Source organism: Lineus longissimus, chromosome 14 (genome assembly GCF_910592395.1).
Source record: "Lineus longissimus chromosome 14, tnLinLong1.2, whole genome shotgun sequence".
In the NCBI taxonomy this organism is placed as follows: domain Eukaryota; kingdom Metazoa; phylum Nemertea; class Pilidiophora; order Heteronemertea; family Lineidae; genus Lineus; species Lineus longissimus.
The window spans coordinates 2,265,794-2,281,444 of NC_088321.1; the positions used below are offsets into that span (position 1 = coordinate 2,265,794).

Here is a 15,651-nt window from a genome sequence, read left to right on the forward strand (position 1 = left end):
CCAATTTCGCCCCAGGCCAACTTCGCCCCAGGCCAACTTCGCCCCAGGCCAACTTCGCCCCAGGCCAACTTCACCCCAGGCCAACTTCACCCCAGGGCCAACTTCACCCCAGGGCCAACTTCACCCCACTTTCAAGGAAACACTGAAGAAGAAAGATCATCGATAACAGTTGCTTTGACTTCTTCGCTATCCTGATGATGGATGACGACAATGACGCCAAATTTTGAAAAGTTCCCTGGCGCCCTCTATACTCACTGTTCCATATGTATCCATCTCTGTCTCGGAGGAGTATTCGTCACCACCTTCCCGACTGGATGCGGACGCAAGATGCTGGTTGCCTAGCTGCGGCAGGGGGAGATGGTTGGTGCTAAAACGCTTCCTGGAATTGAAACGAAATTTGAACAATTTATTTTTTCTTCGCACCTTTGCACATTGCACTTTAGAAAAGGAAAACATTGTCAACCAAAGGAAATCGTTATTGAAACATTTTTGTGTACATTCTTGTGAATTTACAATAAAAATTATTTTTTTTACAAATTAAGAATTTTAACCTCTTGAATCCCGGTGACCGACCAGTCGGTCATTTTGAAATTCTCTATTAAGGACACCCTCAGGACTGACAATTGCTGTCCTTAATAATAGAGAGGTGTCCTGATTAGAGAGGTCAAATTGAATGGAAACAACCAATTTGGGACAAAAACTAGTGTCCTCAATAGAGAAGTTGTCCTTAATAGTGAGGTTGTCCTTAATAGAGAGGTGTCCGCTAAGGGAGGTTCCACTGTTCTCACCTGAAGCTCCGTCTTTTTCTTGCTTTTCTTTTCGGCGGCGGCGCGGTCGTCTCAACCTGTACAAACAGGTTCTCACCGTGGCAGAAGAAGTTAGAAAGGTAGACCATCTCTCCTTGGGGATTGGACGTACTCGTTTGCAAGCTGGAAGACAGAATAACACAAATTAAACCTCACTATAGTCCATTCGTAAATGTTACATGTCCGCATTGTTTGTGGCTCTGGAGGGCAAACTACTAGTCGGATTTTTTTAACTCTTTGATGGCGCCGACCGAGTATACTCGGTTGCCAGTTCAGTCCCCTGCAACGCACACCGGGTTACCTCGGTTACCTCCAACAACATATGCACAGACTTACCGTAAAATATGAGTAGGATGTAAAATAACTTCGAGATCGTCGTTATTCGTCGGAGTATGTTCTTTTTCATTTGTTCGTTCCTTCGTGCTACTAGCACTTGGTGTCCGTCGCGGCGTCGAACCTGTCAAACAAGAAAAAGTTGTTTTTATCCTAATAGGCCTTGGTTTAAGGAATTGAACCAGAGGCGGAGGACCTTGGTTGAGTTACCAAGACACTCGAGGGTGGAGCTAAAATACAGTCCAAACCAGGGCCGATCAATTTCTATTCTAAAATACCTCAAACTTAAAAAGATAGGCCACGAAAATAACTTGAATATGTGCGAATTTGGCAAATTCCATCCATCGCCGGCCCGGAGCGCCGTTGTTTACATTATGTTACGGCAGAAAATGAGACATGTACATTTTGTACAGCGCGCATAGGAAGTCCGCATCGGCTCGCTCAAGTGATGCTAAAATCCGCGCAAATGGGCTATTTGGAGCGTTTTTCTCGGCAAATATGTGTAGTGCTCATTAAATGAAATGGCCAGGGCCATTGTGCTCACCTCATGTGGAGGAAAGATGGATAAAGAGCATGGTATTGTGTCATGTAGTGTTAGGTTTGATGTAGGTCCAAGCAATTACAATTTCCCCAAAATGGCCAATTTACAATACATTCGACCTCTGGTGACACATTGAATGGTTGTTAGAATTAGATGTACCTATGATATAAAATTGGTGCCAATCGGGCAAGTCATTACTAGGAATAATGGCATTTTGAAGAGATTAGGATTTGGCCCCCTCCCTGGAGGCCAAACGGCAAATCAGATCGCACCAAACTTCGGTACCTAAGATCACCTGACCAAGGGGTACATGTGTACTTAATTTGTGATCAATAGTCATTACAGTTAAGAAACGTGCCATAGTTACGGCCTGACGGCGAATTTACGCCATTTGACCTCTGTGACCTTGACAAGAAGGTCAAATTAAAAACCTGTGTGACATATACTGTATGGTGGTTAGATGTACCCATGATATCAAATTGGTGGCAATCGGGCAAGAAGTTAAGGAATAATCACATTTTTAAGGTTTTTGGATTTTGCCCCCTGGTGGACAAGTGGTGAATCATATTGGACCAAACTTCGGTCCCTGAGATCACCTGACTAAGGGGTAAATGTGTACCAAATTTGGTATCAATAGTCATTGCAGTTTAGAAACGTGCCATCGTTACATCCTAACGGCCAATTTACACCATTTGACCTCTGTGACCTTGAAAAGGAGGTCAAATCAAAAACCCGGAGGATATATGATGCACCTTTGCTAGAAGTACCTACCATATTTTTTTCAAAATTTCCCGACTACTATTAAGGGAGATATTGCATATTTTCACTTTTAACGTTTGGCCCCCTGGTGGCCAAACCATGAAACGAATCGAACCGAAACTTGGTCTCCAAGGTGTCATTACATAAGGGTACATGTGTACTAAGTTTCAACTCAATAGCTCTAACAATTACGAAACGTGCCCTGCTAACGGACGACGGACGACGACGGACGACGACGACGACGACGACGACGACGACGACGGACGACGGACGCCACGGTATGGGATAAGCTCACCTCTGCTAAGAGGTGAGCTAAAAACTTAGGGTGGTTGATGCTTCCTTGACTGATTTGTGTTTGAAGCAGTGTTTTGAGAGCCTCAAACTTCTGAAGTGAGCTGAAATTCCATTGACGTCGGAGCCCGGAGGGAACTTTGGTAGAGCATCTTGGTTGCGTGTCCAAAACACTCCACTCTCAGAACGAGGCTTATGCACTTTCCATTTAAAAGTTGACTTTACGGTACCAAGGTATTTTAGAATACAGGATATTACATTCTGAACCATCAGAGTTAATCGGTCCATTATCTCCCCGCATGCCATAATTCTGTATCTTGTGCGCCTCGAGTTGTGGTGAGCCAATCAGAACGCTGCTTTCAAAATTGCGATTTTTCCATGTGATATCGATGCTATGATATCGATTCATGGGCCCCTCAACTTCACCAAGGTGTAAAATTCTTGGCAAAAAAAAGACAGAAAGTGTAATAGTTGAGTTTTCTGATGATTTTAGCACGACTTTAAAATACTAGTCCACTGTACCCGTGGCCGCCATCATCAGAGTTTCAGTCTACTATAAGTGATGTATTGATAAACAAAAAGAAATAACATGACGTCAGGAGACCGATCCTGACGTCGGAGCCGTGACGCGATCAGGCTGTGTCGGGAGTGACGTCGCCCGTGACGCGAAGGTAAAATCGCCGCGCGGGCAAGCTGAATAACGTTAGATAAAACCAATAAACGGCGTTATATCGAATGTTAGTTGGAAATTCAAAAATCGGGCTTCGTAAGGACATTTTCGGGACCCGTTAAATGCTACATGCAAAATCTGGGGTCGCTCAGCCATTCGGTCTGGGAGATATGAGCGCACAAACAAACAAACACACAAACTTTTCTCGAATTTAGTAAGGATTTCCCTCGAGTAAAGGCATATAACGATCTAAGGAAGACATAGAATGGCTTGAACAGGCCTACACAGGATTGGCAATGTGTAGCAACTACCCCTAAAGTGTAGCAGTAGGCAGCTCTGTACACTCCGATCAGCTGTACATTTTGTCGTCCATGAAGTGCCCCAATACTCACTCAAGGGCCTGTATCCTCGGCAAACCGACTCAGATTTCCCTCGAGTAAAGGCATATAACGATCTAAGGAAGACATAGAATGGCTTGAAAAGGCCTAAACAGGATTGGCAATGTGTAGCAACTACCCCTAAAGTGTAGCAGTAGGCAGCTCTGTACACTCCGATCAGCTGTACATTTTGTCGTCCATGAAGTGCCCCCAATACTCACTCAAGGGCCTGTATCCTCGGCAAACCGACTCAGAGGTCAGGGTACTCGACGGCATGTCGTTCGTATTCGTACTTGATAGGACGCTATCCGAGCTCGTCTGTGCTTCCAAGGGACGGTTATCGGCGGTCGGGCCGCCTGACGAACCGGGGTCTTTTTGCTCAGAGGATTTCATGGCAAGAGCAGAGACTGAAAAATAAGGCTTGAACTACAGAACCTCCCTTAGCGGACACCTCTCTATTAAGGACAATCTCTCAATTAAGGACACTAGGTTTGGTCCCAAATTGGTTGTTTTCATTCAATTTGACCTCTCTAATCAGGACACCTCTCTATTAAGGACAACCTCTCTATTAAGGACAACCTCTCTATTAGGACAACCTCTCTATCAGGACAACCTCTCTGTTTGGACAACCTCTCTGTTAAGGACAACCTCTCTATTAAGGACAACCTCTCTATCAAGGACACTAGGTTTTGTCCTAATTGGCTGTTTCCATTCAATTTGACTTCTCTAATCAGGACACCTCTCTATCAAGGACAGCAGTTGTCGGTCCCGAGGGTGTCCTTCTACTGTACTAGAACTTGGTATTCCAACGATGGACATCTTTGCTTTCAAAATGACGTCACTCTGACGTCGCACATAACTTATCGGCCACTAGTACGCCATTTTTATGCTGCCATTTTTTGGGGCCTATCTCATGACTTGCAGGGTACTTCAGTATAAAACCTCAGTCCGATTTTGAAAATTTGCCTGACTCAGATTCCAATTTTTTTTCAATTCACTCAAGAGATCACGAAGATGAACAAAATGGCACCTTACTTAACTCTGAACCTCAAAAGATGAACAAGACAACAGGCTTTTCTTCAAAGTGACAAAGTCCTTTACTTAATCCGTCAAGATAAGGCGTATTGGCGGCTTGGTGTGTCATAGAGGGGTTGAGAACCTCATTACAGTACCATTCCTCTTTAGCCTAATGAACACTTGTACCCATAGTCAAATACAGTGAAACCTCCCTTAGCGGACACCTCTCTATAAGGGACAACCTCTCTATTAAGGACACTAGTTTTGGTCCCAAATTTGTACATTCCATTCAATTTGACCTCTCTAATCAGGATACCTCTCTATTAAGGACAGCATTTGTCAGTCTCAAGGGTGTCCTTAATAGAGAGGTTCTGCTGCAACACCAGGTATGAATTTCGTTTAAAAAATGTATCAAAAAAGTGGCATAATCAATTTTGGGCAAGTACCATCACAGAATACGACAATCTACAAGAGTGAACTAATTATCATGCAAACAGGTGCATGAATACAGCAAGGTATTTAATATGTGCATGAATCTTAAAGGGACTATGTGAATCTATTCTTAAAGGGACTATGTGCATCCATTCTTAAAGGGACTATGTGCATCAATTCTTAAAGGGACTATGTGAATCTATTCTTAAAGGGACTATGTGCATCCATTCTTAAAGGGACTATATGAATCTATTCTTAAAGGGACTATGTGCATCAACCCTTAAAGGGACTATGTGCATCAACCCTTAAAGGGACTATGTGCATCCATTCTTAAAGGGACTATGTGCATGAATCTTAAAGGGACTATGTGCATCCATTCTTAAAGGGACTATGTGCATCCATTCTTAAAGGGACTATGTGCATGAATCTTAAAGGGACTATGTGCATCCATTCTTAAAGGGACTATGTGCATCAACCCTTAAAGGGACTATGTGCATCCATTCTTAAAGGGACTATGTGCATGAATCTTAAAGGGACTATGTGCATCCATTCTTAAAGGGACTATGTGCATCCATTCTTAAAGGGACTATGTGCATCAACCCTTAAAGGGACTATGTGCATCAACCCTTAAAGGGACTATGTGCATCCATTCTTAAAGGGACTATGTGCATTAACCCTTAAAGGGACTTTGTGCATCAACCCTTAAAGGGACTATGTGCATCCATTCTTAAAGGGACTATGTGCATGAATCTTAAAGGGACTATGTGCATCAACCCTTAAATGGACTATGTGCATCAATCATAAAATGGGTCACATGTATGTGCATTTAAATATCCTTGAAGGGACTATGTGCATCCATTCTGAAAGGGACTATGTGCATCAACCCTTAAAGGGACTATGTGCATCAACTCTTAAAGGGACTATCAAACTAAATTTTGAAAAACCAAACAACCGATCAAATAAAATTCTGTTTGTTCTACAAAAATACTGCATTTTTCTATTGAGTGGAAGTATCAACAAAATCTTAAAATGACTGAAATCAAAATTAGGGATTATCGCCCAAAATAAACGTCAATCCTACTCCACAGAAAGAAAACTTTCACATTTTTTCAAAGAGGGAAAATAATTGTACTAATTCTATCTCCAAAATACAAAATATTTAACCTTAAAGGACGGAAGAAATGGCTATCAAAATACAATGGAACCTCCCTTAGCGGACACCCCTCTATTAAGGACAACCTCCCTATTAAGGACACTAGTTTTGGTCCCAAATTGGGTGTTTCCATTCAATTTGAGCTCTCTAATCAGGACACCTCTCTATTAAGGACAGCATTTGTCAGTCACGAGGGTGTCCTTAATAGAGAGGTTCTACTGTACTCTAAAATCCACTTCTTGAAACTTTTCGGGTTTTACACCCAGAATACTTCCCCGTGCCTTCTTCATGTACACATTCCGGTCAAAAACATCCAAGTTTTTTCGTCAAAAATCAAAAGTTTGGAAAATTTGGAGTCATTTTGAGTTGAGGTATCCATCACCAATCAAATAAGGTGATGGCATTTCTAAGGCTGACGTTACATAGGCCTAATTCGTTCACTTCCCACATGTCACGTTCCAGCTTTACTTAACGTTCCTCGGTGAATGCACGGCCTTGTGGCATGCATTCAGTGAGGAACGAACGCATTAAGGGGAACGTGACATGTGGGAAGTGAACGAATGAGGCCTATGTAACGTCAGCCTAATGGTCTTGTTCTCGAGAATGCTGACAAAAAGTGCAGTAAACCCCCCCAATTTTTTCCCCTCCTTCCAAAAAGCAAACAATCCTCCCCTCTTCCTCCCTCCCACCCCGGCTCAAAATTCCGAAAAATCATTTAAAATTGGGGGTCATTTCGTGGCATACTTCAACAATCTTTCTATTGTCAATACAAGTTTCCATAAATGTGACCCGTTCCAGCAAAACCAGTCACATGTTGCTCTGAGCTCGGCAGGTTGAGATGGACTCTGTGTTCATTTCACTATTGTCTGCCTTTTGTGAAATCTCAGCACATCAATTTCTTCCATTATGACCTGGTGTCATTTAGGCTCATCTTCTGTGCGACATGCGACTGGTTTTGCTGTGACTGCAAAATGAGCCGCATGTCGCTCTGAGCTTGGCAGGTTGAGACGGACTCTGTGTTCATTTCACTATTGTCTGCCTTTTGTGACGTCTGAGCACATCAATTTCTTCCACTATCTCCTGGTGTCATATAGGCTCATCTGTGCGACATGCGACTGGTATTGCAAGAACAGGTCACAAATGTCAATATTTTAGAAAGTTCTTCTTCCATTTTCTCAATACCTTCTTCAAACACGTCCTAAAAGGTTCAAATTAAAACAGGATCACAATATTTAAGCCTTACTCATCCGCTGGTCGAGTTCTTGGGTAGAATCAGGGGTGACGTCTTAAAAAACGATTTCAAATTTATCATTTATAGGCCTTGGTATTTCTCCAACCATTCCACAAGACTAGCTCCATTCTGTTTGGTTTCATAAATCCCCCTCCGCACACCAGCGATTTAAGCTGCTCGCTCAGCGCACACTTCTCTATTAAGGACTCCCTCTCTATTAAGGACTCCCTCTCTATTAGAGACTCCCTCTCTATCAAGGACTCCCTCTCTATTAAGGAATGCCTCTCTATCAAGGACTCTATTAAGGACTCCCTCTCTATTAGAGACTCCCTCTCTATTAAGGACTCCCTCTCTATTAAGGACTCCCTCTCTATCAAGGACTCCCTCTCTATTAAGGACTCCCTCTCTATTAAGGACACTAGTTTTGGTCCCAAATTGGTTGTTTCCATTCAATTTGACTTCTCTATTCAGGACACCTCTCTAATAAGGACAGCACATGTCATACCCAAGGGTGTCCTTAATACAGAGGTTCTCATGTACAGTAGAACCTCCCTTAGCGGACACCTCTCTATTAAGGACAACCTCTCTATTAACGACACTAGTTTTGGTCCCAAATTGGTTGTTTCCATTCAATTTGACTTCTCTAATCAGGACACCTCTCTAATAAGGACAGCACATGTCATACCCAAGGGTGTCCTTAATACAGAGGTTCTCATGTACAGTAGAACCTCCCTTAGCGGACACCTCTCTATTAAGGACAACCTCTCTATTAACGACACTTGTTTTGGTCCCAAAGTGGTTGATTCCACTCAATTTTACCTCTCTTATCAGGACACCTCTCTAATAAGGACAGCACCTGTCATACCCAAGGGTGTCCTTAATACAGAGGTTCTCATGTAATCACAATGTACTAGTACATTGTAATTTCAATAACATTTTCTTTCTCGCAGCCCTACATTTTCGTAACCATCTGTAAACGCAAAAATAAATCGCACGCAAATATTCGCAGCTTCACAATGGCGTGCCCTGCTACGCAAAGATGACAACTAACTTTCAATAAAAAATTAACCTCTTGAATCCCAAAACTTGACAATCCCGGGATCCCAGAGTGGTCACGTGGTTGCTAAACTGGGTTTCACGATGTATAGCGCCCGCATACAATCGCCAAAGTCCGGTACCGAGGCGCCATCTACCCAGGCATGCTCTAACTGACCCTACTGTACATCAAACACGCTAAAACAAGCAATAAACTAGCGTCCCAGCTCAAGGGAATAAAATATCACTGAGACCGACCTGTCGGTCGTTGGGAAAAAACGTTATTTCAAAATGACCGACTGGTCGGTCACCGGGATTCAAGAGGTTAAACATCACCGGAGCTCAAACCCGGTACAAGGCGACGACAGCGCCACCTAACATCTAAACTTACCACTAGTCTCCGTCGATTCCTGTTCCTTTATACTTGTCAAACTCGAGATGCTGGCGTTACTTGCTTGGCGCGAGTGCCCGCGTGCCGGCAGATCATAATTTCGCGTCGGCGTTCGCGGTTCTGTGGGAGTCGGAGGCTTCTTGAAACGTAGCCCCCAGAAATAAAGCTCGTTGTCCAAGGTGCTAACGACGGTGTAATGATCACCACACTGGGCTCGCTGAAATGTACACAGAACACTTTTAGCCCTTTGGCTCCTGAGGCTAATGTGACGCTATTTACCGAGATTTCTTACCAGCTTTATGCAAAATAACGTAAAGATACTTTAAAATAACGTAGCTCCTTCATTATGCATCCTTGATTCATAAAATTGACATTTTTGTAAAGCTGATTACCTTGGCTATCAATTGGCGTTGTTTCTGGGTATCGTTTGGGTAAGAGGTAATCAATAATCAATAATAATCAATATTTTTTGATTGATTTTGCTCTAATTGATTGATTTTTCTGATTTGAACAAGTATATGGAACTGTAATTGATGCAGTTACGACCTGTAAATGATCAACGTAACTTGATTGATAACCTTTGACTATTGTCTATTACTGATTGATTGAATAATAAAACAGAATATTAATTCATATGCTAATCAGTTCGTGTATTGTGACGCTGCACAAGCGCCAATCAAACTGCAGTGCCATCTGCAAACTATAAATGAAACTAAATATAGGCTTCAGGGTTTCCGCCAGAAATTTACGTTAGGGGGGGGGCAATTCGGGGAAAAAAAAAAAATTTTGGCTAGATGCCTGGAGAATGCGTTTTCTGAGCATTTCAGAGGCAAAAACTCACGTGCAAAAACACCGGTTTTCCTACATGAATTTTTGAAAATTGGCAAAAGAATACATAGATAGTGATAAATATATGGCGTTGAAATGTTATGAAAATACAGCTGATGAATTCCCTCTCAAGTAGTCTGTTTGATACTGTCTGACACATCCCTGATGTTGTCAGTAACTGATAAGGAAATTATAGTGATTCACACCTTATCTTATCTCTTTCATTTAGCTTAAAAAAAGAGATATTTTGAAATCATTACTCAGCAAAGTTGAGGGGGGGCCCCCCCCTCAACTTTCCCCCCCTCTGGCAGAAACCCTGGTCTTCTGCAGATCACCAGGGACACGAATACACTGTACTAAATAGTGTCTAACGTGTACCGTGAGTTCTATACTAAAGCATTAGTATAGGGACGATATATCGTCCCCTCTAGGGAGGCAAGGGGTTAACGCTTTCACGATCTCGACACTGATTTCGTTCCTTATAACCCCTCTAGAACTAGTCAGTTGCCGCCATCTTGAAAAGTAGTACCGCGGATGTAGAACAGGAAAGAATCTCTCTTATTGCTGTGAGGCTATCGCATCACCACAAAGCCAGCGTTTGTAGTTCTCCGTACAATCATCTTAAAATCGACTAGTAGGTGTCAAATTTTATTCATAAAGATCATATTTTGTTATTTATTAATAAAATAAACATTTTATGAGAGAAAGCGGCACTAATTCGGCCTGAAAAGATTTAGTCTGAACTGGCGACGCAGTTTATGACGTAGGATTGTCAAAATCCTGAATCTCAGGATGCTGACATCCAAGATGACGGCAATTGATCAATTCCAGTGTCTGACATTTTTTAATTTCGGCACTGGGGCGAGTTTCACACAGATGGTACACGCGAGACCTTAATTTTAGGTATTTTAGTTCCTCCAGATGACACCAGATGTCCCCAGCTACTCAAATGTGTTATGGTTTCTCTGGCCTAGGGGATTTTCGATTTGGAATTTTTTTTTTCGACTGAGAGGTAGGGGTGGGGTCTGCCACCCCTCATTTTAGGTGAAAATCGGCCAAAAATACCACTCCCTTAAAAAAATTTGGAAAAAAATCCTAGAATGCCCTCACTTATTAATGCTGTTTTATTGTAACTAGGGGTATAGACAAAGGTTTTGAAGATTTTTGACGAGTGTATCTCAATTATTTTTGTGAGATTTTGGCTGGGGAAAATGCCCCAAAATGCCCCAATCCTGGGCACTGTAAGAGTTAGCATCAATATAGGCAGCAGCTAGGTAGGCAGGATGATGTTACATGAAGTCGCCAATAGGGGTCTCTCTCATCTCACAGTATGTCAAAATGATTCACGCTTGTACGAGGAATATATTTAGTGCTGAATCTGACATGACCCAGGGCCCTTACTGTGTGTATTAGTCACCTGAAGATGGCCAAATTTGCCCCTCTGCTCCTGCCTATAGTCCCCCTTTAAGCGGTCATCTTTAACAGCGTCCACCAGGTTTAAAGTCAGGTATAAAGTCAGTTTATGGAGCAAATTGTGCGTTTTAAAGCACATATGCCTTTTATTAATATTAGATGTCAGACCACTTCTACTAATCATGAAAACTACACGAAAAAAAAAAAAAAAATTGAAAAAAGAAAATTAAAAAAAAAAATTTTTTTAAATTGAAAAAAAAAAAAAAAATTGAAAAAAGGCCAGGCGTGTCTTTTTGAAAAAAAGGCGACAGGGTGCCCCCTGGCGAGGCAGGGCGCTGCCCCCTGCTATTCTGCTTTAGCTGAAACACTGGCATTGTTTGCCTGGATTCAATTCTTACCGTCACAGTTTTATCGAGCATAGACTTCACCTCGACCGGTGCCGGCTGCGCCCGCATGTTCCCCATGCCAAGCTGGCCCTCCGTGTTCTTCCCCAGGGTGTAAACGCGGCCCGGTTCAACCAAAATGGCCGTGTGGTCAACGCCCATGGAGACATCTATGACCCTGTGCCGTGTCATTGCCTTGACTAGAGTTGGTTCCTTGCGGTTTTCGACTTCGGTCTTAGAAAAGAAAACGAAACATTAATGTGAAAATTGTTATGAGTGCGTTAATGCGGCCCGGTTCAACCAAAATGGCCGTGTGGTCCACACCCATGGAGACATCTATGACCCGGTGCCGTGTCATTGCCTTGACCAGAGTTGGTTCCTTGCGGTTTTCGACTTCAGTCTTAGAAATGAAAGAAAACATTAATGGGAAAATTGTTATGAGTGCGTTAACGCGGCCCGGTTCAACCAAAATGGCCGTGTGGTCCACACCCATGGAGACACCTATGACCCGGTGCCGTGTCATTGCCTTGACCAGAGTTGGTTCCTTGTGGTTTTCAACCTCTGTCTAGAAATGAAAAGAAAATATTAATGTGAAAATTGTTATGAGTGCGTTAACGCGGCCCGGTTCAACCAAAATGGCCGTGTGGTCCACACCCATGGGGACACCTATGACCCGGTGCCGTGTCATTGCCTTGACTAGTCTTGGCTCCTTGGGGTTTTCAACCTCTGTCTAGAAATGAAAACGAAACATTAATGTGAAAATTGTTATGAGTGCGTTAATACGGCCCGGTTCAACCAAAATGGCCGTGTGGTCCACACCCATGGAGACATCTATGACCTGGTGCCGTGTCATTGCCTTGACCAGAGTTGGCTCCTTGTGGTTTTCAACCTCTGTCTAGAAATGAAAAGAAAATATTAATGGGAAAATTGTTATGAGTGCGTTAATGCGGCCTGGTTAAAAAAACAGCGATACATTTCATGACAATCGCCAAGTATTTTGATCTGACAGGGCATTGTCAAGGACTTTTATCAATAAACCCTGCGACGTACTACGCACTGGCAGAATCAAATGAAATGGCCAGGGCCATTGTGCTCACCTCATGTGGAGGAAAGATGGATAAAGAGCATGGTATTGTGTCATGTAGTGTTAGGTTTGATGTGGGTCCAAGCAATTACAATTTCCCCAAAATGGCCACCTTACAAGTACATTTGACCTCTGTGACCTTGAAAAGTAGGTCAAATCAAAAAAGACCCGGGTCAAAAGCTCACCTCTCAGAGAGGTGAGCTAAAAATCGTGGACAACGTTATCGATATTAATACAGGGTTCTTCCCCTAGGTTAGTGAATTTTTTCCAGCACTTTTCAATGACTTTTCCATGCCAAAATCCCAAAATTCAAGGACCTTTTTATGCATTAGACATTTTGATATAATTTGTCTTTTTTCATGACTATTCCAGGCCTTGAAAAAAACACATGAAATTCCATGACTTCTCCAGGTTTTCCAGGACCGTACGAACCCTGTCAAAAATGAGAAATGACGTCGGCGCGTTTCCCCGATTGTGATCACAGAACCGGGATAGCGGAAACTCTCTAATGTCTGAGACATCACGGTACCAGCATCAAGCGTGAATGGCTTAAAAACCTCGGCCTTAAAAAACGTACCACCCGAAAAAAAGGAGAAAACGTTACTTATTGAAAATATTCTTCATGGCCATCAGAAACCTTGTCGGCGTGTTTCCCGATCGTGATCACAGAACCAGGATAGCGGAAACTCTCTAATGTCTGAGACATCACGGTACCAGCATCAAGCGTGAATGGCTAAAAAAACTCGGCCTTAAAAAACGTACCACCCGAAAAAAAGGAGAAAACGTTACTTATTGAAAATATTCTTCATGGTCATCAGAAACCTTGTCGGCGCGTTTCCCGATCGTGATCACAGAACCAGGATAGCGGAAACTCTCTAAAGTCTGACACATCAAGGTACCAGCATCAAGCGTGAATGGCTTAAATACCTCGGCCTTAAAAACATACCAGCAGAAAAATAGCAGAAAATGTTACCTTATTGAAGATATTCTTCATTGCCATCAGAAAGCCTTGTCGTTGATTCAACCCGAGTTTGTTATTGGAGTTATTACCGAAGGCGTATAGACTGCCGACATCCGTCAGGAGCACGGTGCCGTCAGTTCCACATCTGACGTCACGAACAAACACCGGCTCTTCAATTCGCACCTCCATCGGCTGACAGCTGAAAAAAGAAACCATTGTCACATAGTAGGAACTCTCTATTTAGGCCGACCTCGGGACTGACACGCGCTGTCCTTAATAGAGAGGTGTCCTGATTACTGAGGTCAAAATGAATGGAAACACTCAATTTGGGACCAAAACTAGTGTCCTCAATAGAGAGGGTGTCCGTAATAGAGGTGTCCTTAATAGAGAGGTGTCCTTAATAGAGGTGTCCTTTATAGAGAGGTGTCCTTAATAGAGAGGTGTCCTGATAATAGAGGTCAGATGAATGGAAACACTCAATCAAATTGAATAGAAACACCCAATTTGGGACCAAAACTAGTGTCCTCAATAGAGAGGGTGTCCTTAATAGAGAGGGCATCCTTAATAGAGAGGTGTCCTGATTAGAGAGGTCAAATTGAATGGAAACTACCAATTTGGGAAAAGAACGAGTGTCCTTTATAGAGAGGTTGTCCTTAATAGAGAGGTGTCTGCTGAGGGAGGTTCCACTGCATTTCTGTACAACAGTAGAACGTCCCTTATAAGACACCCTCTCTATTAAGGACACTCTCTCTTATAAGGACATTGCATTTAATCCTGAATCGGTCATTTCCATCAAAGTTGACCACTGCGATTATTACCTCTCAATTAAGGACAGACTTGTCAGTCCCAAGGTGTCCTTAATAGAGAGGTGACTGTACTATCAGTCAATTTTAGTCCCATTCATTCGAAATGGGTGATCTTGCATAGACATCCTAGGAGGGGGTCAGCGTACGTGAGCAACTCTTGTTTGGATGATAAATTGGTGAATCAGACCGAGAAGAGTCATTGAGCATATTTTTTTCCCAAAATTGACAAATGTGACCCGTCACAGCATAACCAGGCGCATGTCATGCATGAGGAACCGGCGTTAAGATAAATGCCAGTGGCGGCGCCACAATCGATCGTACCTACTGACGCCATGACGTCATTTTCTGGTCTGTTGACGTCGCATGAGGTCAATCACGGGAAACCATTGCGTACATTTTTGCACAGGATTTCAACAACAGAAAACGTGCCCAATAACTGGCATCGCGCATATTTTCTGCAAAATAATCTTAAGAAACTGATAGCTCAATAGATTTAAAACAGGAAGATGCAAACGTCGCCGAAATCGGTCGAAAATAAGCTATCGTTTTCGGGCTCAGAAATAACATGATAATGCATTGGAAATGGAGAGTTTTGCTATGATCGATTGCAGCGCTACGCGGCGGATAAATCGCGCCGGTTCCTCATTGGATGGGTGACTGGCAGCTATGATACAATGACTCACCAGTCTTCTTCATTTCCGTGGCCCAGGCGTCCAAATGCACCTCTTCCCCAGGAATGGACCTCACCGTCGCTGCCCACAGCCACAACATGGTGTGTCCCACTGGCGACGGCTATAACATCAACGCTGTGAGGTAATAAATTGAAGTATTAAATATATTGTTTACAGAGGGAGATTGGGGGGGACCAAGATGTCCAAGTACTCCCTCCCCCAGGAATGGACCTCACCGTCGCTCCCCACTGCCACAACATGTTGAGTCCCACTGGCGACGGCTATAACATCAACGCTGTGAGGTAATAAATTGAAGTATTAAAGATATTGTTTACAGAGGGAGATTGGGGGGGACCAAGATGTCCAAGTACTCCCTTCCCCAGGAATGGACCTCATCGTCGCTGCCCACCGCCATGACAAGGTCTGCCCACTGGGGACAGTTATTAGTGACTAGTAATACTATTACATC

General features: G+C 43.1%; 1 protein-coding gene across 1 annotated transcript in view; it reads right to left on the reverse strand.

The window, feature by feature from the left end:
- LOC135499096 (uncharacterized) overlaps positions 1 to 15,651 on the reverse strand; it is an 83,514-nt gene that overhangs the window by 16,050 nt on the left and 51,813 nt on the right. Inside the window, exons 18-25 of the mRNA XM_064789753.1 lie at positions 15,195 to 15,317; positions 13,718 to 13,904; positions 11,676 to 11,894; positions 9,037 to 9,253; positions 3,999 to 4,184; positions 1,143 to 1,263; positions 789 to 929; positions 256 to 379 (exon numbers count right to left, since the gene is read on the reverse strand). Of these exons, the coding sequence (XP_064645823.1) occupies positions 256 to 379; positions 789 to 929; positions 1,143 to 1,263; positions 3,999 to 4,184; positions 9,037 to 9,253; positions 11,676 to 11,894; positions 13,718 to 13,904; positions 15,195 to 15,317 (1,318 nt within the window). The remainder of the gene's footprint in view (positions 1 to 255; positions 380 to 788; positions 930 to 1,142; positions 1,264 to 3,998; positions 4,185 to 9,036; positions 9,254 to 11,675; positions 11,895 to 13,717; positions 13,905 to 15,194; positions 15,318 to 15,651) is intronic.